General features: G+C 49.5%; 1 protein-coding gene across 1 annotated transcript; it reads right to left on the reverse strand.

Annotated features, from left to right (window-relative positions):
• Positions 1–13,659: 13,659 nt before the first annotated feature.
• Positions 13,660–14,472, reverse strand: OLIG1 (oligodendrocyte transcription factor 1; the record flags this gene model as incomplete). The annotated part of the gene is made up of 1 exon (XM_081235394.1): positions 13,660–14,472. One exon carries the CDS (start codon positions 14,470–14,472, stop codon positions 13,660–13,662), a length of 813 nt encoding a protein of 270 aa, XP_081091520.1.
• Positions 14,473–27,848: the final 13,376 nt, after the last annotated feature.

Consider the following 27,848-nt stretch of genomic DNA (forward strand, 5'->3'; position numbering starts at 1 on the left):
CTCTTTTAGAACTACTCTCTTACCTGGTGGCAGCCCGTCTCCCATCTGCCCTGTATTTCAGCCAGAGCACCTGTTATATCACATCACCTGATTGTTATAGGTAAATAGCTAGTCTGTATTCTTGACTCTGGTTAGCCTAGCAGATAAGGAATTAATGGAGGGAGATTGGCTGGCTTATTGCATCAATGAGGAGGCTGAGAAAATGGGTTCAAGGGTAACTGGGACAAGCAAGGTCCTGCCCCAAGAACAGTCTGCTCTGGATGCCACTGTTGTCACCATTGTCGTCGGACACTTGCTGCTGCACCAGCTGGATTCCCCCCACCGGACTCTGGCCCAGACAGCATTTACCATTCCAGCTTCCACACCACTGAATATGGGAGTCAGTTGTGGCCACCACAAGTACACCCTAACACCCCCCCCCCCACCGCCTGTCTCAGCCTCCACATTCAGCCTCTTGTGCAGGGGGATCAGATTGGCCTCACTTAGATCGTGAGCCCAAGCTCTGGGTGCCCAGGATAGGGGGGGAGGGGATGTATGCGACCTTTGACTTCCTGAGTGGCAGTGGGGGTCCTACCTTCCATGTGGCTGGGGATTCAGCCTCAACAGGAAGAGGATTCATAAGCACAGGTGTGCTGGCACTGGCTGTACCCGCTCACCAGAACCCGGGTACACTGCCTCTCTTCCCAGCTCCACGTTCCGGGGCATCACATCAGCAGCTTGGAACTGGCCATGGATGGTGGGAGTATTGACACCATGGAAATGAGCAAACATTACAGATCAGGGCTTTGTTTTCCCTTCAGAGAGTCAGTTCATATACCAGATAGCCAAAGTGACAGAGGTCAACTCTCCTGGGAAAATAATCAGTGATTTCCGCAAATTAGAGGATTGAACCGAGTTGAAGGAAGAAAGGAGAGAGAAAGAGACCGCACACAAAGTCTGGGTATATTTCTGCAGGTGTAAAGACAGCTTAGAGCAGTGCCATCTAAGAGAAATATAATTCGGGCCACAGATGTGTTTATTTATTTATTGAAAGGAAGAGATGGAGGGCTGGCAAAACAGAAAAAAAAGGAGAAACTCACAAGCCTATCACTTGTCCTTATTCATTTTAGTCTCCAAGTGTCTCCTTGCGTTCAGACTAAACACTGTCTTTTAATGCCCAGACCTAACCTGGTACTTTTTTATATTTTTGAATACCCAAACTTAATCTTATATTTTTCATTTTCTCCTCTACGCATATAGATATATGTAATTGGAAACTTTCTATTCACCACTTGAAAAGAAAAGAAAGAGGTAAAATTAATTTTAACAGTATATTTTATTTAGCCAGTGTGTCCAGAATATTATCCTTTCAGCATGTAATCAATACAAAAATTGTTAAAGAGATAGTTTACATTCTTTTCTTCATACTAAGTCTTCAAATCCAGCATGTATTTTATACTTACAGCACATCTCAGTTCAGGCTAGCCACACTTCAAGTGCTCAATAGCTGTATGTGTCCACTGGCTGCCATATTGAACAATGCAGGCTTAGAGCAGTTCAAGAATGGCCACGGTCTTCAAACCATCTCCCAGTGGTGGCTTGCAAGGAACAGATTGTGTTCTTCTCTTACAGATGTGGAAAATCAGAAATCCTAAGGCTGCATAAAAGTGAGTGATGTATTTGCCATTTGAATTGGTTGATTTGGATAGAAAGTGGGTCAATTCATACAGATCTTTCTTATGCACCAGTTATAAATATTGCAGAAAATATCGACATAACTTTGAAAACGTATGCATGCATGAACTGAGATAGGAGGGGGTGAGGAGACAGGACAGCTGAGGTCCCTCGTGTGAGCAAAGGTATCAAAGGATTCTTACAGCCTTTCCAGACTGGTTCTCCCTTCACTCCAAAATATATCTACAGTATACACCTACCAAGGGAGGGTCTAGACCCTGTTTATCTCACAGAAACAGGCACTCTCATATATTGTTGGCAGGAGTGTTAACTTTGGAGGGGTTATTTGATAAACAGCTATTGACACTTTAAATGTGCAAACCCTCTGGTGTGAGTGTCTTTCTAAGAATAATCTTAGGAAGGTCCTATACACATGCAGAGATCTATGAGCAAAGGTGTTCATTCAGATATTGAAAACAGCTGAAGTGTGCATCCCTGAGGACTGGGGCAGTGCGTTATAGCATGTCCTTTCTGTGGGACACTCGGCAACCACTGAAAATGAGACATGTATTTATTTATTTGTAAATTATTGATAACTGATGTGGAAAGGAAGCCACAGTATATACAGAAACGCAGAAAGAGAAAAGCCAGTTGCAAAACAATCTGAATGATAAACCATTTTTGTAAGAAAGAAAAAACTTTTTTTTTCCTGTATAGGTATGGAAAAAAATTTTTGGAAAATATATGATCAGGTCATCTGAGGGCGCGGGGTTATAATAGAAAGCTTTAGGCTGGAGTTTTACTTTTTACTTTATATCAATTGATAATGTTTGAAATGTTATAATGATCTTGTATTTTTTCTATAATCATAAAAAGATATCAAATACAAAGAGACACACGGACATATTTCAAAATAAAAGTACCCAGTGCAGTCAAGGCTATGAGGACACACATTCTCAGTTGGTCCTACCTTCCTGGAGGGACCTATTTTCCAAATGTAGTCAAAACCTGACCAACGTGATAACTTTCAGTGTGGTTACTTCACCTCTAGAAATTTATCCTAAGATAAACTGAGATAGGGCACACAGATGTATGTACACAATGTTCACTACTGTGTGACTTACAGTAGTAAAACATTGAGGGGGAGAATGAAATGTCCATTCATAGGGAGTTACTTCAATCAATCACAGGACAGCATACAGTAGAATCCAGGTTAAATGGTGACATAGGAACATATTTTTGCCATAGAAAGCTGTCCACAATCTATTGTTAAAGGAATAAAGCAGGTTACAAGACAGTGTCTAGTTTAACTCTGATCTGTTTCGTATGTTTGACTATGTGTGCAGAGAAGAAAATTTGTAACAGTCTATACTGGGGGATTGTTAGCAGTGGTTTTCTCAGAGCGGGGAGATAACAGACAATTTCTATTTTCTTCTGCATTCTTTTTGAAATGGTCTAATTTATTTACAATGAGTATATCTAAGTAATAAAGGTCTCCCTTTCAAAAATTGCCATAGAAGCCAGTTCCAGAGTCTCCCTCTCTGTTTCTCACACAACAGTTCCAAAGTAGAAATAGTAAAATGGTCATCCTGGCATCCCTGATCTATGCAGGCTCTTTATAAGGCTGGGTAGGGCAGCTTGACCAGGACCCAGTGTCTACAAATCTTGTTTCAAAGGCTTTTTAACACACTATTTTAGTTGCTGAATCAGGGAAGGTCATTTGAATGACCAAGTATTTAACAAATTCTCCTAAGGGGGAGGGGTCTTTTCCAATTTGGTTTTTTTTTTTTAATTTAAAAATGAACGTAAACTTTTAGAATTTTTCCTTTGGAGGGGGGATCGTTCCAGTTGAAGAGGCTACTGAGTGTAATTGATTATTCCTGCATGCACTTAAACAAGGCACCCCTCCTTTTAAAAGCCACAGCAAGCATTTTTCAAATGAATAGATTGAATTTAAAAATCTGACATGTATAATATTTACGACATTCCGAAAACTTTCAGACAACAAAGACAGCAGGAAAGGTGGGCTATCTATTCCTTGCCTTGGTGAACCATCTCCCCAGGGTTAAGATTTTGGTCTGAGGGGCAGGAGTGTGGGAGGATCAGCCATTGCTCAGAAAACAAAGCCCTTTATTTTACCCAGCTGGGCCTTGGGTGACATGGGACCGTGTTCCAAGCCTCCTTATGTTTAATTGTCAAGTGTGCCCTCATATGGTGACCCCAGGCTCCCTGCATGAAGTCACCAGGCTTCCAGCCCCAGGTGACACCACCACCTGGTGAGGTGAGAGGATGAAGCCCTGGGCCTGGCAGAGGGAGCTCCCTCGTCCCCCAGGGCTTCAGACGTTGAGGCTGGAAGTTGTGCTCAGCAGGGCTGAGCACAGGGCGCAGCTCACTCCAGCCCCAAGACCTGCCCTCCCTCCTGTTGGGCTGGATTCCCTCCTCTGAACTCTTTTGTCTACCCCAAGCCCTTAGCACAGGCTTGTTGCTAAATAACATGCCTCGTGAGATGCTCAGTAACAGCGCGGTCCACCACTGTTGCTATACTACTACTACTACCATTTCGGGGTTCCTTAGAAACACAGACAACTCCAGGCACACTTGTGTCCTCCATCCTGCATTCCTCAGGAGAGGCAGCCACACCGGTCTCTGCACAAACAGCTGAAGGGAACAGGAATTGTTCCCTCTGCGAGCAGCACTGCTGCTGCACGGCCTGTGCTCCCAAGGAGAGGGAGACATGGGCTGCTGGGCTTGTCTGCAGTCGTGAGGGTTCCAGGCGCTCTGCTCACAGGCGTCATTTAATCCTGAGAGGCAAACACCATTATCGCTCCTAGTTTACAGATGAGGATATCAAGGCTTAAAGAGTTTCCGTATAAAGCTGTGCAAGGTAACAGAGCTAGGGAGAGGGGAACTGGGAAGGGAACATTCTGATGCCAGCCAGGTTGCCCAGGGCTGCCCCTTACGCCCCTGTTATGACCCTGGAATCAGTGGACAGAGAGCTACCTTCAGCATTTGAAGTGCTTCCCTCTAGCCTCCCTGCCCTGGCCCAGGAGAGCAGGGACAGTGGGGAGGCTATGGCCTCATGAGTGACATGGGAATGGCCCTTCCAAACTGGGAGGGGGCGGGTGGAGGCTTGCCTCCATTGCTGTGTTGGAGGCTGGGAAAAAATCAGTGACACTGGTCCTGTCTGTATTTAAACTTTTGATATTTTGTTCATGGATTTTCGCATCAATTTTGATTTTTTAAAAAATATCACATTAAAATGTTATTGTGATAACTGAGTTTTGGGTGCCCCCTTAAACTTTGTATCCAAGGAAGTGCTTCATTGGCCTCAACCGAGTCCAGGCGCTACTTGCTTCTCGGTGCCCTATTTCCTCCTAAGACCCGAGTAGCAAAAACCAGGTCTCATCTATTTTACTTTACTTTGGGAGACAAGTTTAATTAATCAGAGTATTATTTTCTGACTGTGTCCTGTTGACTAGTTTAAGATAATCATTTAATTAATGAGTCTGAAACAAAACATAATTATGATTTAAAATTTGAAGGGCTTCCCTGGTGGCACAGTGGTTGAGAGTCCGCCTGCCGATGCAGGGGACGTGGGTTTGTTCTCCGGTCCGGGAGGATCCCACATGCCGCAGAGCGGCTGGGCCCGTGAGCCATGGCCGCTGAGCCTGCGCATCCGGAGCCTGTGCTCCGCAACGGGAGAGGCCACAACAGTCAGAGGCCCGCGTACCGCAAAAAAAAAAATAATAATAAAAAACTAAAATAAAATACAATTTGAATATTAATAAGGCCTTCCTCCCTTCTTCCCCTCCTTTCCTCCCTTCCTTCCCTCCCTCCCTCCTTCCCTCCTTCCTTCCTTTCTCATTCAACAAGTATTTTTGATGAGGCAGATTCCTGAACACAGGTTGACACTTGTTCTGGGCACCATCCCCTGAGGCTAGATGACCACAGCACTATTTGAGAAATAAGTGTGCGTAGGTACCTAGCAGGACGCTGCTCCCGTGTTGGACAGAGACCTGATGGTTGAGTCCGGTCCGGGCTCACTGGGTGCAGGGAGGCGCCCCAGCACCTTCCCGGAGCCCCGTAGGCCTGGGTGCTCTCTGGCCTCTGTGTACAGAGATGACTCAGGCAGTGACGTCATTCAACCAGCCTGGTGTTTATGCCCCTGACCACAAACCAGTTGATAGTGTTTGGAGCTGTCCTGAGCTGACACTCCGCCGGGACAAAATGACACCCACTCAGCTTGTGGCTATTGTGGCCAAAACAGCTGAAATGTTGTGGCTTCTGAAGAACCCGTTGTCTGCTAGTCGATCGGCAGGAGAAGGAACATCCCGGGGCCCAGTCCCCTCTGTCTTGGAGAAGCATTTTGGCTCCACAGTAGCAGGGGGTCGTAGCTGGGCTCTGAGAGCCAACTTGGAAGGGCAGAGCCCAGTACAGGGCTCCCTAGGAGAAGCCCCTCGAAAGCCACCGTTGGGCTTGAGCTAGTGCCGGAAGGAGTTGGAGATTTTAGAACGCAGCTTTGCTCATTAGAAATGGATTTTTACTTGGCACCATCCAATGCTGTCGTGAGCCCTATTCATGAATTGCAAGAGAAGATGGGAATCACTGAGTGCACACCACTGCTTTCTGAAGGAACTGTCAACAGGATAATAATCATGTAACTAACGTATTTCTAGCCGATGGAAAAAACTGTATGAGTAGCAACAGGAAACACAACCACCATTACAATAGGCACTGTGCTAACCATTGACATGCACTGCCTCGTTTAACCCCCAGTGAGGTGGCTCCTAGTATTAGATCTTAGAGTGGAAGAGCCTGAAGCACCAAGAGTTCAAGTAGCCTCTCCAAGGTCACGTGGCCAGTGAGTAGAGTAACCAATGGCGAAGCATGACAGATGGCGAGGCACGAGGCAGTGCATAGTTAAGACTCTACAGGAGGGCTTCCCTGGTGGCGCAGGGGTTGAGAATCTGCCTGCCGATGCCGGGGACACGGGTTCGAGCCCTGGTCTGGGAAGATCCCACATGCCGCGGAGCAACTAGGCCCGTGAGCCACAACTACTGAGCCTGCGCCTCTGGAGCCTGTGCTCCGCAACAAGAGAGGCTGCAACAGTGAGAGGCCCGTGCACCGCGATGAAGAGCGGCTCCCGCTTGCCGCAGCTAGAGAAAGCCCTCGCACAGAAACGAAAACCCAACACAGACAAAAAATAAATTAAAAATAAATTAAAAAAAAAAAAGACTCTACAGGAAGAGAAGAACAGGAGGGTGGAAAGGAGATGGGAGAGGAGATTGGTATTTGATTGCACCGCAGCACAGCACGGGTTCCAGGGGTGGAGGAGATGGGGAGATGAAGGGACCCCCATCTCCGTCCCTCCCGTGGGTGCGGGTCTGCCCCACTAGCCCCCTTCAGCACATCCCTCCCTCACACACTCCCTGGGGATGGTTTATGTTTCAGAGCTGACAACTCTCCCTCTGAGTTACTTTGGGTCTTTGTGAGTATAAAATACAAAGGGCATCTCAGAGCCCCTAGAGCCATGGATTACACAGTCATGAGTGAATTCAAAAGCTGTCTATTAAATGAGATGCTGTGATGTCCAGTTTTGTTTTGTGCCCTCCACCGGTGATGAGAAAATTGTTGGTTTTGCCTCCTGACTGTAACTGTCCCTGATAAAGTAAAAAGCTATGAAGAACCAGGATGGAATGATGTGACTAAAAGAGCCAGAAGCAAGCAAACAAAACCAAACGATCATAATAACAGCAACAAAATACTCCCTAGGTACAGAAAGTGTTATCAAGTTATCTTCAAATTTTTCTTTACGGATTCTACTTCGGCTCAACTCTGGATTTTAAGATTTGAATTGGAGGACACCTGGTGATCACTACCTTCAAAGCTTTTGTTTTGCTTTTCGGTTTTTTGCCTGAACACCAGCAGGACCAGGGACACACCGTCCTGAAGGTGCAGGCTGCGTGAGGTCTGCCTTCTGGCCCACCCACAATCCCTGATATTTCACTACCGTCCTTCCTCATAGCAGCCAGATCTGGCAACGTTGGAAATTTAAAAAAAAAAAAAAAAAAGTGGAACAAATGAAACAAACAAAAAAGCTAGAAGTGAAATATCCAAAATAACCACACTGATCTCAGGGCAATTCTAACTCAAGAAAGAGGAGGAATTAGCTGGAGTGTCTATTCACTGTGTGCGGGGACGTGTTGAATCTCCACTTCCTGTTGATTAGACGCATTCTGAGAGTATCAACCACAGCCAGACCTGGGCCCAGAGGAGCAGGGGTGGGTGGGAGTGCTGACCTTGAGAACTGAGGATGAGGAAAGAAACCGAGGGAGAGCTCTCCCTCCCCCAGACAAAGCCTCATTTCTTTCAGTGTCTGGTTCCATGACTTTCTTTAGCCGGCCTCAGCTTCCTTAGTTTCTACTTTTTCATGCTTCTGTTTTCTCATCTGTAAAATGGGGTAATAATAGCGCCTACAAAATGAAGTCATGCACGTAAAATGCTTAGAACACTGCTTGGTACCTGATAAACGCAATGCTAGCTCTTGTCAATGTCAAGACCATTTTCATTCCTACTAGTACTGCTCTACCATTCCCATTACCGGCTGCTCCACTTTCCCACCTGCCTGCTTCCAGGTGAGGTGGCTTTTCTTTCTCTCACTCTCCCCACCGATGTGTTCTTATCTGATCTTTTTATTTTGGAGTCTCCTGGCTGTATAGCTTTGGCATCCTCTAAGGAGTTACCCATATTACTTAGAAGCATCTGGGACACGATAACCCTTCTGGATCCCAGTGCTGGGGCCTATGGTGAGCATTTTTCTCTCAGCCTCATCCATCATCTACCTCTGGCTGGTGTTCCACGTGCAGGGCCCCCATCGGGGTGCCTCTATCCTGAGGTTTGGTGGCAGCCAGCACTTACTGCCGAGCAGCCTCTTGGAGAAACATTCGCATCCAGGAAAAACACTCAGCAAAAAGTATGCCCACACTGATGAGAAAATCAGGGTCCATCAGTGTGAGAACACTGAGTGTCACCATGGAAACACTAAAAGGCAGCCCCCAAAGTGGAAGCCCCTCAGACACCGCTTTCCCCTCTGCCCTGCCGCCCTTGTCCGTCAGCTGTCTATTCCCTTGCCTTCTGAGCCGCGTTTTCTGAAACCCTAATGACAAACATGTGACCATCAGAGGATCTCTCAAAAGGTTTGCTTCGCCTCTGCCATTCCCTGTCACCAATCTGGGCCTCCCTCGGGGCTTGGGACAAGGCTGCTGGATAAAGTTCAGGTGACTGAACTGCAGCCAGGTCACCTGGCAGGGGACTGGCCCTGAGCCTGCCTCTTCTGGTTGCTGCTCGCAGGGGCAGACGGACAGCTGAGTGCAGAGGCTGGATGGGGCCAGAGGCCAGCAGTTTTCCACGGGGCAGGAAGGATGTGCTCAACTCCTGCCGGGATTCCTGTTTCCAGGAGACTCCAGTCCCACCAGGACAAACCAAGGAAACAGCTTTTTGCCTCTTCAAAGCAGGTACTGGACCCTGGCATCGCTGACTCTGTCTACCTGGGGACCTCGGGCGTGCTCATGACCTTCCTGGGCCACAGTTGCCTTATCCGGTAGGGAGGAGGGTGGGAAGATAACCCCTAGGGTCTCTTGCCCCACTGGCATCTGTGGCTTTTGTCCCGGGCAGTGGTCCACTGTCCTCTGTGGTCACTGAGGAAAGCTGAGTGTGAAGGAGAAATCACTCCCTTTGCTTGATGCCCCCGAGCATCAAGCAGCCTGTAATGTTTAAGGACTTGGTTGTCCTGAACTCAGAGTCTGAGCTCTGACCTGTCAACATCAGCTGGAGGCAAAGGGGAAAGTTTTCTAACGGAGGGGCCAATTCCACACGAGCAGAAAGAATTTGGCTTAATTTCTGATCAGGCATTTCAGCTTTGATGCTGGGCTTAGTTAAAAAGGGCAGAATGGAAACTGCTTGAAGAAGTCATTTGCAACATCTCCATAAATAAAGAGGCTAGTTTAGGTCTTGAGGATTAATTTGCTACTCTGTTTTCACACCTTATATGTGGTAGGAGAAGCTGGACCCTGCTTGAAAACAATATTTCCCTATAGCTAAAAGTTGCTTGATAAAAGTGAGTCTGTGTGTTAGGAAAACATGACATTTTTCAATCTGTGGCTTCTTGAGCCTCCTTCAGTGGAGGCGGTAATCTTCTTATTGATATTTATGAGCGTGCAGTAGAGGGAAGGGGCAGTGAGCTAGCAAGAAAGTGCCTTCTGGAGGAAATGCATCTTCCCAATAGATGCGCTGTATGCCGTGGTGAGAAAAAGCTCTTCCTAACCATCACCTTGTTCTTAGCAAGTTCATAATGTGTGCTTGTGTGGCAGAAAGAAAAGTCCTTCTTCTGGCTGGCTTCCTTTATGGCCTATGAGGTCTAGCTAGCAGGCTAAGACTCTGAGTATTGACTGCCAGCTTGGACCCAGCCTCACTTGCCTATCTGGGAAGTCAGCAAAGACTAGATGCGTGACCCTGAACCAGACGGGCAACATGGAAGCACTGTTGTTAATACTCTGAACTTTGGTAAAGTGAAGTACTTCCCATACTTGGGGTGGAGCCTCTTTCTTGATGGGGACACTTACCTTCTAAGTTATACATTTTACAAGGTTGTATTTTCATACCTGGTGTATCAGTTTCCCTTGGAGGAGAACACCTCTAAATAGACCATCACTACAGGCTACGGAAATCTCACAGTGCATTTAATCTGCTCTCTGTTTACTGATTGATTGCTCACCTGGCCTCCCGCACATATAACAACATAATTTCTCAGGGCCTTGTGTATGTTCCCCTTAGGTTCTGTTCACTCTCGTCCCTGGGATCACAAATTGGTGGTTGGCTGGATGCAGGGAACTTTTGTTGGCGTTGAGCCACATGTTTCTTTTCATCGTGCTTCTGAAGCCTGGTGAACCTTTCTCAAGGAGCCTGTCTTACACCATCTCTGCTTTCCCAACTGCTTCCAAGACCAGCCTAAACTTGTTCCTTCTGCAGAAAGCCTGCCTGCAGATTTCAAAAAGCAGCTCCTTGCTCTACAACATACATGTCTACACTTAAATACTGTGCCTGCAGAATATGCTACCCTCCCATAGACATATGTTCAGAGGTCTAACTTTGCATTTGGGGCACCGTATATAATTGCCTTTTATTCTACAGGACTGCTGAATGCCCTCTGATGCTATTTTTCGGGATATCAATTCCTTGTAAGGAGGGGGTCTGCTAATCTTGCTTGGCACATGGGCCAATAAGGTGCTACATGCAGGCAGATAACTTAAATACTTTGATGATACTCAAAATAGCCCTGCATATTCTTGTGAAATTCACTCGTTATCTTTAGCGGTTCTGGAAAGCATGATAGGTTGTGATTTTTCTCAGTTAAATAAAAAAATCACATGTAGTGTTACCTTTCCTATAAGGCACTGGTGCTTGCTCCAGTTTATAAGTAGAGACAGGAGGGAGACCACCCATCCCTTTTCTGCCCTATAGCTTTCTGCTTCTTTTAGAGATGGTTTTCAAAATGAGGATGGCATCTAGGTGATATAGTCGGGACTACCGGAGGAATTGTTTATTTCTAGTATCCTAGAAATATTTTTTTTCAGGGGCGGCCTGATTTGGTTTTGATTTAGTTGTTCATTTTCTTTCTGTCCATTGTCAAGATGCAAGGTAAGCAAAGACAGCTGTTAAATACACAGAAGGCCACAATTCAAATTTAGTTATAATAGAAGCCTGTGAGTTTTCTGATGGCAGAGTCAGGAAGAATGAGAAATTCTTCCCCGAAATGGGTTGGTGCATAGCACTACTTTCCCTCAAGTCCTCTCCTGCCCCTCCTCTTGAGTAAATAGACACTTAGCCGGGATGGTAGGCAAGGCAATTCCATCTGGCCGGCACTCCTCCCCACCAACCCCTTCTGTGTTCCCAAAGTGAATGCTCATTTTTCCTAAATGTATACGTGCTTCACATTAACCAATGTGGATGAAATTGAGTAAATCACCTTATCTGGCCTTTCTTTAATTTCCCACAGGTTAAAGGGGACACTATCTCTCCCCTACGATCCCCCTACCTTTAAATGTGGTTGTATTTCATTAATAACTATGAATATTTAAATATTGCATGTGAGCAAGTCCACATTCCAAATTCTTTGTAACATCATCAGACAGAAGAGTTTTCTTCACTTGTTAGAAAAAAATGATGTCCAAGGTCATAATTTCCTGGGAGCCAACTCCAACCTGATTTAAATGATGGGGGGAAAGCTCATGGCCGTGAGATATTGTTTAAGCTTCTGTCCACTAAGACAGTAAAAGGTAGATTTCTGAGAAATATGATGAGATAGAAAATAATTTTATCATAAATGTATTTCATAGCCCATTTTTCAAACTGTAGTGTAAAAAGACCCTCCCCCCCCGCCCCCAGCTCGGGTAAGAACTAATTCCTGGAATTCCTCCCTCCCTCCTCTCACCCACCCATTCACCTGCGATGCCTGAATTTGACCTACAGTTGACTCCACTGGATTACGTCACAAATCAGGAAGACAGGTTGAAAATTTTGACCCGCGTCATTTAATGATTACCCTTCATCCTGAGGTTCTGGATCCACCAGGGCACCTTACACTTTTATTAACAAACAAATCAGGCGGAAAATATAAGGTTTTTACATGTTTATTTTGTTGATTCTTCACAGCGCAACGAAACAAAGTTAGAGGAAAAAATAAAATGCCAGTTAAATTCGGCTACTACCAACAACCAAAAACCTTAAACATAAAATCCAAAGCAAGCTTCTGAAAGATCATAAAATCATCTTGGGTGGACTAGTTTGATAACGTCTGTAACAAATCAATGTACTGATAGTTCTTCAATCGCACAGCGGCCAGATGACCCGCCCCACGCGCTGGTCCAAGACCCCGCACGTGAAGGGACAGCGCAGAAAACGCCATCCCGCCGTCGCCACCGCAGCGGGGCCCCTCCGAGCAGCCTGCTGTGTGAGGCTCCCGGTCCCCCTCCGTGTCTTTTAACGAGGCAGAACGTTAATTAGACATCGTGCTTTCTGACAGGACGGCAACGGCGAAACCCACTGTTACCTAATTTTTTAGGACACCGGGAACCCCTTCTGCGGGGGAAAGGTGGTTGTTTTTAAGCAAGCTCAAATGTTGGTTAAGCTACCTTTGGGGAAGGGGGACAAAACGATGAATCTTGAGTTCTAAACTGCCCTTCTAAGAAGACCCCAGGATTTCAAAGCGAATAATCGCAACAAAACACACGGTTATGCGATTATCAAAAGCTGCACTGTAATCGTCGGGGTACGAAAGCGGACTTCCCAACCCAGCACACCCATCGACCCGGGAATTGTCATCGCCCCCTCCCGTGGCACCGCGATGCCAACCGTCCAGCCGCAGAGGGTCGGTCCGTCTGCTACGCCCGAGACCTTCTGCACCGACTAAGTGGTCTCCCTCGGCTTTCTGGGGTCGAGCAGCCTCCTCTAACAGGGGCTGTTTGCTGGGAACAAGGGCGCCTATGACCTCTGGCCGAGGAGGAGAAAACACCGCCACTTCTCCCCCGCCCCCGCCCTCCGAGAGCAGCCTCTTGGTCCCCTCGGGCCTGGCCTGCCGCCGCACCCTGGGCTAGCCTGGCGCCCGGAAGTCCACATCGCGCCCTGCGAAGCGCACGACTCCAGAAGCCGGGAGAGACAAGCGCTGGGTGACAGTGGCAGTGAGAGTGCGCACTTGCTGCGCAAAGCAGCTGGAATCCACCCAGAACCCCAAACAGCCCCGACGCTCTATCGAACATCCGCTCGGGTCACTTTAATTTCCCCGGGGTGGGGGCGGGGAGGGGACGCCCAACAGTCCCTTTCTCTGGGCGAGAAAGTTCGAAATGCCCTCTTTGCTCGGCCCTGCTCTCGCGGGGCGCAGGGCGCGGGGAGGCGCAGAAGCTGGGCGGCGGGAGGCCAGGCCGAGGTCGCGCCCCGGGCCCGGGCCAGCCCTCACTTGGAGAACTGCGCCTGCACCGCGGCCAGGCCCAGGCCTGCCGGGACGAGGTGCGGGAACTTGCAGACGGCGCAGGTGCAAAGGCCGGGGCTGCCCGCGCCGCCGCCCGGGCCGCCGCCGGGGAGCGCGAACTGGCCGCACGGCGGCTCATCGAGCGCCAGCGACAGGTACTTGGCCGGGCGCAGCGCGTCGGGCGGCCCCACGGCGCCGGGCGCCAGCAGCACCGAGCCCGGAGCTGCGGCGAGCAGAGGCAGGCCGGCCAGCAGCAGGCGCGGTGCAGCGGGTCCCGCGCCCTCGCCGAGCGCGCGGCGCAGCTCCTGCAGCGAACTGCCCAGCAGCAGGATGTAGTTGCGGGCGAGCAGCAGCGTGGCGATCTTGGAGAGCTTGCGGCCCGGTGCACCCTGGCAGTGCGCCGCCGAGTAGGGCAGGATGACCTCGCGCAGCGCGTCCATGGCCAGGTTCAGGTCCTGCATGCGCTTCCGCTCTCGGCTGTTGATCTTGCGCCGCAGCTGCTGTTGCTGCTCCTCCTTGGCGTCTGCCCGGGAGCCGCCGCCCGCGTGCGCGCCCGGCCCGGATCCCGTGCCCGGCGGCTCGGCGGGCGCCTCCGGCTTCTCGCGCGCCGCCTTGGGGAGAAGGGGGGCCGTCGTGGAGGAGGAGGAGGAAGTGGCGGAAGAGGAGGAGGAGGGCGGCTGCCGGTAGCCCACGAGCTCATAGAGGGAGGCCCCGAGCTGCACGTCTCCCGGCCGCTGTGGCCGCAGCATGGTCGCAGGGGCCACGTTCACGCGCGCCTGGGAAACCGCATAATACATCTGGGGGACGGTGGGGAGGGCCGAAGCGCCCTTCAGGAACGCCCCGGGGTGGACCTTTCAGCAGGCCGCCCCTCCCCGCAGACCTGCGCGCGGGGAGCGGATGGCAGGGCAGTAGCCCGCGCCCAACCCCTTTAAACCCGGCTTGGGAACCTGAGGGGTCGCGGGCTGCTGGGCGCAGCCAATGGGGGCGCGAGGTCCGGCGCAGGCGCGTGCTCATTGGCCACCCGCTCCTCAGGCCGGCGCGGAGGTACCGCTGGCACCGCTTAAGGACGTTATTGTGAGCGCCCCATGGAGAATCACAGGACAGGCCTCCGGGGGGGAGGGAAGGAGGGAGGGACGCGCCTTTTCGGGTGGAGTGCGGCTGTTCTTGGAGGACTGGTGGCATGGTGAGGCTAAAACTCCTGTGCCTACCTCCTTCTGCCCTCTGCCTCTACTTTTTGGGATACATATGCATATTGGTTTGTTTTAAATTGTGGTCAAATACGCATAACTTAATGTACCATCTTAACCGTTTATTAGTGTACAGTTCAGTAGTGTTAAGTGCATTGTTGTGTATCCAATCCGCAGAACTCTTCATCTTGCAAAACTAAAACTGTCCCTCATTAAACAATTCCCCATCCTCCCTGCTACTCCTGGCAACCATTATTCTTCTATGAATCCGGCTACTCTAGGTGCCTCATATAAGTGGAATCATATTGTATTTATCTTCTAGTGGCCAGCTTCTTTCGTTTAGCATAATGTCCTCAATGTTCATTTATGCTTTAGCATGTGTCAGGATTTTGTTTCTTTTTAAGGCTGAATAATATTCCATTATATGTATATACCTCGTTTTGTTTATCCAGGTCTCTATAGATGGACACTTGGTTTGCTTCCACCTTTTGGCCATTGTGAATAATGCCGCTGTGAGCATGGTTGTAACAGGTTTTTTTAAAATACGTGATTTCCTGCGAGGTTTGAGAACTAAATTTCTGGGCTCAAGGACCAGTAGCATTAGAGTGGTTACTCCCAGCCTCTCCCTCTTCCCTCTCTCTGATCAAAAGGTCTTTAAGGACCAAGGAGCTCTGGGGGTGGGATTTTTTTCCTTCCCCAAAGAGACACGTATTCATTCTGTCAGCGACTCGACTCTTGCTTAAGTAAAAACTCACGTAGAAATTGGCCTTTTAGCGGGAAGCAACAACAACAACAACAACAAAATCCAAAAACAACAACCCACCCACACACTCATATCTGTTCGGGGTGGAACTGAACTTTTCTCTTCCCCAAATAAAGTAGAGATTACTCGGTGACCCTGGAAGTCTTCTATCCCAACACCAGGGCATACTATTGCAGCTTGTCATTATCCCTTGGCCAAATGGCATGGGAAAGAGAACCTTTTGGCATCTGAACCTCTACCATCCAATACAGTAGCCACCAGCTACCTGTGCCTGTTAAAATTTAATTATTTACAATAAAATCAAGTTATAAGTTTCGTTCCTTGGTTGCACCAGCATTGCTTCAAGTGCTTAGTAGTGGCTATAGTGGCCATCTATCAGACAGCACAGAGACCATTTCATCATCACAGAGAGTTCTACTGGACAGTGCTGACGTTGACAGTAACTTAAAGAAAATGAGCTTCTCTACCGCGGTCCCCTTTGGTGTAAGAAGAGGGAGGCTGTTGAAGGGCCTCTCATAATGGGGACTGATTTCAGCTCTCAGAGCCCACTGGCCATGCTTGCTGATTTCAGGGCTGCTTTGTTCCGTTTTCTTCCACCAACATTCTCCCCATAGACTCACTCTGATCTCTGCTTCTGACCTCCAGCTTTGCCTGTAACATCCTGCCCAGGCCTCAGGTTCAGCTCCAACATAACTTTCTTCTCAGAGTCTTGGTGATTTCTCATCTTCTTCCTCTCATCACGCTCGGGAGACCATTGATATCATTTTTCCCATAGCGTAGATGGTGTTATGTGGAGGACATCTCTGCATTGGGTTGTGATTGTTTTGAGGGTGGGAATCATTTGTTCATTTCTTCATCCTCCCAAAGCTTTAAAACGACTGTGTGTCCCGCGGGTGTCTAAGAATTGCTGTGAAATCTCTACTAGCTCACAGATTCATCCCTGAAATGTACAAACTCCCAACAGTGCTTTAATCCAAGAGGTTCCCCTAGGTTTCATAGAGAGGGAAGGGGCCTGGTAGGACCCCCTAGCAGGCTGGGGGACTCACTTAGGGAGAGAGGAAGAGACCTCAGCAGGAAGGACCTAAGTCTCCAAGCAGAACTGTAAGGGGCAGGAAGGAGAGACACCAAGGAAATGACCTTGAAAGTTTCCTTCAAGTTTTAAGACCTCACTAATCATTCCCTCTTTTGTTAAAGCATCCTGTTTCCCAAAGCATTTCAACAGACACTTGCATCTGATTTTCACGGGAACCGTATGAGCTGGGCATTTAAAAAAACCCTGGGCTTCCCTGGTGGCGCAGTGGTTGAGAGTCCGCCTGCCGATGCAGGGGAAACGTGTTCATGCCCCGGTCCGGGAAGATCCCACATGCCGCGGAGCGGCTAGGCCCGTGAGCCATGGCGGCTGAGCCTGCGCGTCCAGAGCCTGTGCTCCACAAGGGGAGAGACCACAACAGTGAGAGGCCCGCGTACCACAAAAAAAACCCCCAAAAAACCAAAAAACCCTGCCATAGGTGGTGAAACTGAGGCTCCCAGAGGGTGGTGGGTTTCTGGGGTTGATAATGTGCCTTCAGACAGGACAGGCAGAGCTGCCCCATGGGTGGCCAGATTCCAGAATTCTCTCCAGCTGGACCAGGCCTCCAGGAAGCTGAGGAGGGGGCCACGATGGGGATGGTTGGGGACGGGGTGAAAGGATGGATGGAGGGAGCAGCCTATGCCAAGCCAGTACTGGGGAGTTGATGGGTTTCAGGCATGTCCTAGAAGAGGCGGCTCCCAGGATCCAACCTCCATGAATCCTGCACAGCCCCCTCTGGCAAAGCTCGTCCTCACCCTGAGGACCCCTCTGTCCTGTAGCTGAGGTGCCAGATTGGGGTAGACCCCAGACACCTCGCCCTCTGGCTTCCTCCTCCTTCCACATCCAAGGTGGTGTTCCCGGGGGCCTTCCTCTGCCAGCAGGAAGGGGAAGTGAACGAGAAAGACAGAAGCTCGACCTGGGACAGTGGCCTAAACATCCCCCTCCATAGGCAGGGGTGCCCCGGGAATCGGAGATGGAAACACACACGTTGCTCTTCCCTCCAGAAGTGCCCCTCTTTACTGGAGGTGTCCCTGATGTTTCTCTTTAGCCCTTAACCTACCCAAATCTCTGTCCAGGGGAAGGAGAACTCCCTTCCCCAGCCCAGGACACTGTCAGTAGGACACTCTGGTCAGTGTGTGTTAAAGTGCTCTCGGGTGAGCCCCAGAAGAGGGCTCCAGGTGGCCGTGTGGGCCCAGCATGGGCACAGGATTTGGCGCCTGTTGATGCTGGTGACTTGGATGCCCCTTCTGCTGGACCGGAGCTCCAGCGGCATGCAAAGTGTGACAGCTGGCAAGGGCCAGCAAGCCATTATAGCCCCTGGCAGGGGCCCCGTGGGCCGGCTCAAGGGGGACAGCTGCCGTGGCCTCCCACGTACAGGACATTCTTGGGGAGAAACTTGCATCCACCATAACAACCACTCTTGTCTCTGCCTAAAGGGGTTGTGTGTGTGTGTGTGTGTGAGTGACTCCTTTCACCCCAAGGAGGTAGGTGTGTCAGGCTTCCTTTTTCTTTCATAGAAACCTAAAACCTCTCCTGCCTGTTCCCCCAACCCTGCCGCCCACCCCTGCTTTGGATGGAGAAGCTGGAACTGTTGCAGTGACAGACAATGGGGCCCCGATGCCTTGGTGAGTGTACAGCGCCTTCCACCCCCTCCGTAAGAACAGACAGGCTGCAAAGCCCCCTGTTGTCCCCGAAGAGACTGTCTTCTTGCAGAAAGCCAGCTAAGTGTAAAAGGTCATCTTGGCTAAAATGTCCTATTGAAACTGGCTGGAGTTTAGACCTGTCATGAAAGAACAGAGTTCACTTTGAAGCGCTGCTTTCTTCTAAGAAGAGCAAAATTCTCTGGAAAGTGTCCATTACCCAAGAGGTGTTGAAATTTACACTATCGCTAGGAGAAGTGGCCGCCCCATCTAATGTTCGCCCTATATCGGCTTCCCCCATCCCATCCACACGTTACTCTGCCTGGAACACAGAAGACGGGGAAGGAGCTGCAGAGAGAGGGGCACTGAGCTCCTTTCTGGGTAGAGGAGAGGAGTGGAGAGAGAAGATGGGGAGGAGGAGGTGACTTTCCCTTTGGTAAGTGTTCCTGGGTGGAGCACAGCTCCTTAGACACATTTGGTCCTCTCTGTCACTTGGGGGCCATCTGAACAGACTCTAAGTCATAGTTCGAAACAGTTCAGATTAAATAAAGATTCCTGGGCTTCCCTGGTGGCGCAGCGGTTGGGAGTTCGCCTGCCGATGCAGGGGACGCGGGTTCGTGCCCCGGTCCGGGAGGATCCCACATGCCGTGGAGCGTCTGGGCCCGTGAGCCACGACTATTGAGCCTGCGTGTCTGGAGCCTGTGCTCCGCAACGGGAGAGGCCGCGATAGTGAGAGGCCCGCGCACCGCGATGAAGAGTGGCCCCCGCTCGCCACAACTAGAGAAAGCCCTCGCACAGAAACGAAGACCCAACACGGCAAAAATAAATAAATTAATTAATAAACTCCTACCCCCAACGTCTTAAAATAATAATAATAAATTTTAAAAAATAAAAAATAAAAAAATAAAGATTCCTGCTGGGAAAATGAGAAAGAATATGCATTTTGTTCATTTTCAAAAGGGAGTGCAAGTTAATCGAGTTGTCATGCCCTGACACGGTGTTAATAGTTACTTACAATGTTATTTTAAAGCTTTGTGATTGTGACCAGTGTGGAAGGGCAAAGGCGGCACAACGCGGTGGTCTCTCTTCTGGTTAAAACACTACAGATGATCAAATCTAGTGGATGTGTTTTACACATATTATAAGAAGTTTTATTCTATTTTATCTTACTTATTTATTTTGGCTGCACCATACAGCATGTGGGATCTTCCCCAACCAGGGATCCAACCCGCATCCCCTGCAGTAGAAGCACAGAGTCTTAACCACTGGACCACCAGGGAAGTCCTCTGTTTTCTTTTTAATAAAGGTCATTTGGACCTGATTTTAATAAAGTTTACTACTTAAAAATTATTTCTGAGTCCAGATTCATCCCATGCCACCTTTTCTGTAGAAAAAAGTTAAAAGTAAGAAAAGAAATTAGATAGCATCTGAGGGTTTTTTCAGATTTCCTTTTAATAACAAAAGCTTGATTTGGCTATTGGTGACATAACTCAAGCTGATGGATAGATGCCTTCTTTTTTTTTTTTTTCTTTTTTTGAAACCCAGGGTGATGTAACAGAAACAGAAAGTTTTCACTGCTTCTGTGAGTACTAAATGCTGAAATTCTACACGTCACCTAGAGCTCTATAACAACAGACTTTAATACCTCTCACTGTAGATCTGCAAAGAACTCTTCCTTAAAAGAAACTTCAAATAATCCTTGTGAAAAGACTAGAAAAAGAGAAGTACATCTTTTTGTTTTAAAGATGAATGGAGATATTTCCTGCCACATCAAAACTTAAAAACCTATTGGCAGAATTTTAGGCAGAGAAATGGAATATAACTAACAGGGATCCTCTGAGTAAGTACGATAAGAATAACTGTGAATTAAGATACGTAGCACATGCAGCTTGGTGTCTGAAGGGTTGGTTTGGGACTGAACAAAAATATTCTCTGAGTCTCCCCAAAGTCAGTAGCTGAAGCCAAACGTCCCAAAGGCTTACGCTGACACAATGAAAAGAGACAATTTGCTTGGAAGGCTGTGGCTAATTTATAACACAATGTCCAATGTCATGGTTAGTTTTGTTGCAAAAATTTGGCAGTTTCACCCAGAGTCTCAGGCAGCCTGAAAAGATGTGAGCGATTCTGGCCACAGCATCTCCCGCTTGCTAGATGTTCCAAATGGTTCAAACAAGCCCTTTCATAGAGACGCAGGGCCAAGTGTGCTCAAAGGAATGAGGGAAACAAAGGTGGCTCTGAAGTCATTTCCCCGCACTGGGTCCAGCCATCCGGTTTCACTCTTTCCCCATTGAACGGACAGAATGCAACAGGAAGAGTGCGGATGAAAGGGAACAAACAGGCCGATGTGTTTGGGGAGAGAATGGAGAGAGGCCGGGGCACTGAGCTGCTAAACTTTCATTCTAGGTTTTCAGAAAGGAGTGAATGATGAATTATAGAAACCTGAAAGGTAATAAAATATGGGTCACTGAAGCGCTGAGGCCAAGTTCCTAAAACACCTGCAGAGACAGAAGGTTCTGGAAGTCAGTGTGGCCCCGCGGTCGCCCAGGCAGACACGCTGCCCGAGGCACAGAAGGGGACTGTTCAGAACTCACCTGTTGTTTTCCTGTTGGCTTGCAGTCCTTCTCCGTCTGCAAGAGCCAGCGGCTGGATCTGACTCCAGATTAGACCACCGAGGGGGAGAAAGAAAGGCAGTGTGGAGACTTCCCAGGGTGCAGTTAAGGAGACTGGAGCTGGGAGGCCACCTCCGTTCTCTCCTGAAGGCGCTCTGACCTGGAAATATTAACTCCAGTGAAGACGATCCACGTTAAACATGCAAATCTCCTCCGCTGGAATATTCTGAGGCTTTTCTGCTCAAAGGCTCAGCCTATTTATGTCTTACAAAGCAGAGTCCTGATGCCTGCCTGGATGGTGGATAGGAGCTAGCCTGTAGCCTCCGCAAGACTCATTTGAGCCTCAGTTTCCTCATCTATAAAACGGGAATAATAGTATTTCTCTCCTAGGGCTGTTATACAGATTAGAAGGAACTATGAGGAAGGTGCCTAGCCCAGAGCCTGGCACATAGTAGCTGCTTAGTAAAATGATATCAGTAGCTAATATTATTGAGTACTGACTACATGCCAGGCACCATGGAAGGACACTTATTTTATGGTTTTCATTCAGACTGAGGTGATGTCCCAGTTAAGTGCCTGCTTTCTCTGCACCAAGGATATGGGGTTTTCTAGCCCCTTCTGTCCCTGTGCTTGCTGAGCACCAGGGATTCTCCACCCACAGGGCTCTGCTTCAGAGACACTTTCCTGAACACACTGAACCAAAATCCATCAACAACTTGCTAAAGAAGCTATATAAACAGGACCTCAGTATAATCGTACAATATATTAAGACAACTGTAGTGCAGACTTCGAGGCCAGACAACCCGGGTTTGAATCCTAGCTCCTTGTGTGACTTAGGACAAGAGACGTTACCTGTCAGTGACCCAGTTCCCTCCATCTGCAAAACAAAGGTGAAAATAGAACTTAGATAGAAGTTCCGTGGAGAGGACTGGGTGAGTTGATATCCTTAAGGCGCTCTGCACAGCAGAATGTTAGCTGTTACAACTGTTTTATTAACCTCTGTCATGGACTAATTGTGTCCCTCTAAATTCACATTGAAATCCTCACCTCCAGTACCTCAGACTGTGACCTTTGGATATAGGCTCATTGCAGATGTAATTAGCTAAACTGAGGCTATTAGGGTGGGCTTTAATCCAATATGACTGATCCTTAAAAAAAAAGGGGGGGGTGAAATTTGGACACAGATATTGGCAGGAAGGATGCCAGGTGAAATGTAAGCAGAGATCTGGTGATGCTCCTACAAGCCAAGGGATGCCAGAGATTGCCAGCCAATTACCAGAAGCTGGGAGAGAAGGATGGAACAGATCCTTCTTCATGGTCCTCAGAAGGAACCAGCCCTGCTGACACCTTGATCTTGGACTTCCAGCCTCCAGAACCGGGAGGCACTACCTTTGGGCTGTTTCAGCCGCCCAGTATGTGGTACTTTGTTACAGCAGTCCGAGCAGCACCACTCCATAAAGTGGTGAGGCAGTCGGTGGGCAGGCTCTCTATATAGTCGGGCCACTGGGGCTCCAACTCAGCCTGTCACTTACAAGCTTATGAAATTGGGCAGCTTACTTAACCTCCCTGGGCCTCAGTTAATTCATCTGCAAAATGAAGCTGATCATTTTACTTACATCTACCTCACAGGTACTTTTTTAAAATTAATTTTTATTGGAGTATAGTTGATTTACAATGTTGTGTTAGTTTCAGGTGTACAGCAAAGTGACTCAGTTATACATATATCCACTCCTTTTTAGATTCTTTTCCCATATAGGCCATTACTGAATATTGAGTAGAGTTCCCTGTGCTATTTAGTAAGTTCTTATTAGTTATGTATTTTATATATAGTAATATGTATATGTCAATCCTGATCTCCCAATTCATCCCCCCTTTTCCCCCTTGGTAATCATACGTTTGTTTCTACATCTGTGACTCTGTTTCTGTTTTGTAAATAAGTTCATTTGTACCATTTTTTTAGATTCCAGATATAAGTGATATCATATGATATTTGTCTTTCTCTGTCTGACTTACTTCACTCAGTATGACAATCTCTAGATCCATCCATGTCGCTGAAAATGGCATTATTTCATCCTTTTTTATGGCTGAGTAATATTCCACTGTATATAGGTACCACGTCTTCTTTATCTGTTCATCCAGCGAGGGGCATTTAGGTTGTTTCCGTGTCTTGGCTATTGTAAATAGTGCTGCAGTCAACATTGGAGTGCATGTATCTTTTTGAATTATGGTTTTCTCCAGATATATGCCCAGGAGTGGGATTGCTGGATCATATGGTAGCTCCATACCGTTCTCCATAGTAGCTGTACCAATTTACATTCCCAGCAACAATGTAGGAGGGTCACAGGTACTTTTTAAGGTGAGAATTAGATGGGTGTATGGTTCACAGTAATGTTAGCTGTTCTAGACCTAGACCTAAAGATTAGCTGTTCTAAACCTCGTTTGGAGGTTTCTAGAGATAGTGGAGAATGGAGGCAGAACTCTGCCCCACGTCAGATTACCTGGAGGTCTTGCTAAGTACAGATTCTGGTTCAGTAGGTCGGGGTGGGGCCTGAGGTTCTGTATTTCTAAGAAGCTCCCAGCTGAGTTGGAGGACCACACTTCGTGTGTAGCGAGGGCCATGATGGCCTCACCTGGTTCCATCTAGGAAAATGAAACGGATTTAAGAGGAGTGTTTTTCGAAGAGGCCCTCTTTCCTCATGCCTGTTCCTTGGCTTCTCAACTATGTTTAGAGAAAGAGCAAAGTTGGCTTTGGAGAAAAGAATGAAGAAATGACCAGCGATGCACATTGGGGAGGTGAACAGATACAGATGGCTGGACCTGAGACCTGGGGTTTTTCCAGCTCCAAGCGGGTGCGGTTGGACGGATGAGACACAGAGGGTGTGTGATTGCCTGGAACGGGGTGGGGAGAGAGAACAGGAGCCGGAACGTGGCCCAAGCCCATCCTCTGGGGCCCTTGCCCTCCACTGTTCCCTCTGCTGGAAACCTCTGCCCAGGTCTCCTCACCATTGAGTTCTCGGTGCAGATGTGACCCCCTCAAGAGGCCTTCTCAGACCACCCACCCTAGTGGAGCCCCCTTCCCGCCCGTCCCACTCTCACCCCTCCCTGCTTTCTTTTCTTCGTGGTGCTTACCAGCAGCTAGAATGGCCCGGTCACTTACTTGCCCATGTATTTATACACGTCTGTTTGCTCCCACTCGAGAAGGGAGGCTGCACGGGAGTGGTGTTCTCTGCTGTATGTACCCCAGTGCCTTAAGCAGGGCTGGGCCCCTGGCTACTAGGTGTTCAGTGAACACTTGAATGAATGAGTGCAGAGGCCGAATCTAGACGGACTGGCCGAGTTCACTGAGTGCTCACTATGTGCAGAGCGCTGTGCCAGGCCCTTGAGAAAGTGCAGGCTCCCTGCCTGCTAGTAACGTGTAACCCACTTGTGGGCATGGGCTAGACACATCTGAACACTTGACTAGCAGTGTCAGGTTACAGGGTACCCATGAGCTGGGAAGGAACCAGAGCTGCTGGGGCTCAGAGCACCTGCAGCACCAGGATCTTGTTAAGTGCAGCGTCCGTGTCCAGGAGCCAGGGCAGAGCCTGAGATGCTGGGATGCTTCTCTGTAGTCAGTGCCCAGGTGATGCCGACGCTGCCGGTCCGAGGATCCTGCTTTTGAGGATGGCGAGGCTTTAAGTGTTTAGAACAGGAAGCAGGACCTTACAGCCGAGGCCTCTTGGAGGAGGGTTTGGTAAGGAGGCAGGCCTGGAGGACCGGGGCTTGAGAAGGGGACAGGCAGAGCTGTGGGACAGGAGGGCGGGGAACAGGCCGTGGGGGCTGGAATGGAGGATGGGAACAGGGTGAGCAAGACAAGCCAAGAGGGCGGTGGGCGGAGGAGGGGCAGATAGGGAGAACACCAGCCATAGCCGTGGTGACACACACCCTCCCTCCACAATCTTCTTCTTTTTTTTTTTTTTTCTGTACGCGGGCCTCTCACTGTTGTGGCCTCTCCCGTTGCGGAGCACAGGCTCCGGACGCGCAGGCTCAGCGGCCATGGCTCACGGGCCCAGCTGCTCCGCGGCACGTGGGATCCTCCCGGACCGGGGCACGAACCCGCGTCCCCTGCATCGGCAGGCGGACTCTCAACCACTGCGCCACCAGGGAAGCCCTCTTCGCAATCTTCTATTTTTAAAGGCAGTTCGTAGAAGGACTGAGACACCAGTGTACTGCCTTCCTCTGATCTGTCAATTAGTCCAAAACATCTTTTCAGAAATGTCAGAACCCAAGGTGGCCCAGCAGGGCACTGTGGAGGTGAGTGAGCAAGCTCTGTGCAGGATGCTGCCGAAGCTGCGGGCGTGCGGGCAGGTGTCCTGCACCCGTGACCACGTGGCCGGTTCTAACCAGCTGGGAAGGCCACGTGACCTGCCCGAGGACACCCTTGCCCTTATTTTTGGTTAACCATTTTCACATCTGTCATCTCATTGAGCCTTATGGTGTCCCCATGAGGCTGGGAGGTTGGGAGGGAAGCTGCCTGTTTTGCGGGCGAGGAAACCGAGACCCAGAGAAGGTTGAGGCCAGCCTAGTCTCACTGGGTGCGGAGCTCTCACTAAGACAGGGCGGAATTCTTCTGCTTCTTTCACACAGTGCCTCCTGCCTCGATGTTCATACATGTTAACATGAGGACAGGGCTGGAGTCAAGCAGTTCTTCTATCAGAGAAAGCCTCCTAGGAAGTGTGTAGAATGATGAGCTCTTGGTCACCAGGATGGGACCCTGTCTAGACGAATGGTCTTTGGGTTGCCAGAATATTCTAGAATCTCCCCTGGGTGGCCTTGGCCTCCATCAGCTCCCCCCACCAATGGGAGGGAAATGCGTGTAGCTGTGGCAACTGGCACTGCTTCCTACACTGGGTGGAGACTAAGGTCAGGGCCAATTCCACGCTCCTTCATCCCCTATTACGACTTTTATTTCCCTGGCACATGGCAGCTGCTTGTGTGCAAATGAGGAGACAGGAAGTATTATATTGTGGGTAATGACCCTCGAGGAGAGCGAAAACGCCATCATTAACTCACTTGATTCTTCCCACTTTTAACAGTGGATCCATTTAAAGTGATGGGGGGGCATTTAGGGCAAGTTTTCACTTGCTTTCATAAAGCAGGGACTTGCCTGCATTTTCAGATACTTGACCACTCATCAAAAAAGTGGGATTCGTGTACCCTTTATCCAAGGGAAGAATTGAGGCAGCTACCAGTCTTCAGGTCTAAAATCCTGGGGTGCTGAGAGTAGCAGGGACCGGGAAAGCAGTGCTGTGAGTACCAGCCCAGATCAAGACAGTAGCTTCTGTGGTCTCCTGTGCTGGGCGTGGCTCCAGCCAGCTGGGCTGCTCCCCGCTTCCCTCCCCCGCCCCCAGCTTCTTCCTGGTCTCCTCCACGGCTGCTCCTGCTTTCTCTGACTATAGTGGGAGCAGAGGGACTTGCTGCTGCTCCAGAGGCCCCGGGATACCCTCTGGGGTGCAGTTGTTCTTTGTCACCCCTTCCCTGTAGGCTCTTTCCAGGCCACCACAATAGTGTGGCTTCAGGAGCTGTTCCCGGGCCTCTGAGTTTGCACTGTACACATCACCCTTAACAGCACACAGCCCAGACTCCCCACCAGCCTCTACTACCGATTTTTTTTTTTTTTTTTTTTTTTTTGCGGTACGCGGGCCTCTCACTGCTGTGGCCTCTCCCGTTGTGGAGCACAGGCTCCGGACGCGCAGGCTCAGCGGCCATGGCTCACGGGCCCAGCCGCTCCGCGGCATGTGGGATCTTCCCAGACCAGGGCATGAACCCGTGTCCCCCGCATCGGCAGGTGGACTCTCAACCACTGCGCCACCAGGGAAGCCCCTCTACTACCGGTTTTAATTTCTGTTCTCTTTCCCGTCCCCCTCTCTGACTCCTCACCGCATTATGACACGCAGTCGTTCAGCACAAACCCATCCCCCTGCCCTCCTGTTAACAGAACTCACCCTCTTCCGATATACTTTTCATCTGAGCGGACCCTTGCAAACGGTCTTCTAGCCAAATGCCGCGCCTGCCCCAACAGGACTCCTGGTGAATAAAACTCTGTTTATTTTATTACACGAATAAGAGATGCCAACTCTAGTCCCAAGAAAGGGAGCCAAGCAACACCCCAAACTGTGTCCACTCTGTGGGCGCTTCCTATGCTCGGGCCCACTTTCCCTTAATGTCCCCTCCTGCCTGTCCTCGTACCTAGCAACCTTCCTGGCTATTCCTACCTGTCTCTTTTATGTTGTCAGGCAACTGGCCTTAGAGAGGTGGAAGGGAGCAAGGGTGAGAGGCGTCCTGGGGTGGGTCTCAAACCATGTGGCCTCAAAACCCAGCTTCTTCTAAAACCAGCGAAAGAGGATTGTACCGAAGATAGGTTCTCGGCCATGACCAAGCGCCTCTGGGTGGGATTCTGGGCCCACCATTCACCATGCTGCTCCCTGTTCCTTCTGCTGGGGTGTTGTATGGGTGTTGGAAATATCTCCCCACGCTGAGGCTGCACCGTGGCTTCACATCTGTGGGAGTCTCTGTATTCAGTAGGAGACGCTGTCTGTTGGGGAATTAATTGATCATCCGGATTACAGCCTGACGGTCAAACCTTCATGCTCCCAGTTCCCTGAGGTCATGGTCTGGATGCTAAGACTCAGGCAGCCTGCCCCATGCCCACACTTTAGGGGCCCCGCTTGGGTCTTGCTCTGGCTGTGTCCCTCCCCATGGGGAGAAGAGTGTCCGGGGCTAAGGGCCTGTGTCCCCCCCAGAGCTTGCCCTCCTTCCATGGCTGTGCATGAGGCCTGCAGTGCAGGACGGAGTGGGGCTGGGGAGAGGGGCGGGATGGGACGCAGGCCTTGGGCCTTTCCACTCTTCCTCCTGAGCCCCACGAT

Source organism: Mesoplodon bidens (genome assembly GCF_964165515.1).
Source record: "Mesoplodon bidens genome assembly, chromosome: 5".
NCBI lineage: Eukaryota > Metazoa > Chordata > Mammalia > Artiodactyla > Ziphiidae > Mesoplodon > Mesoplodon bidens.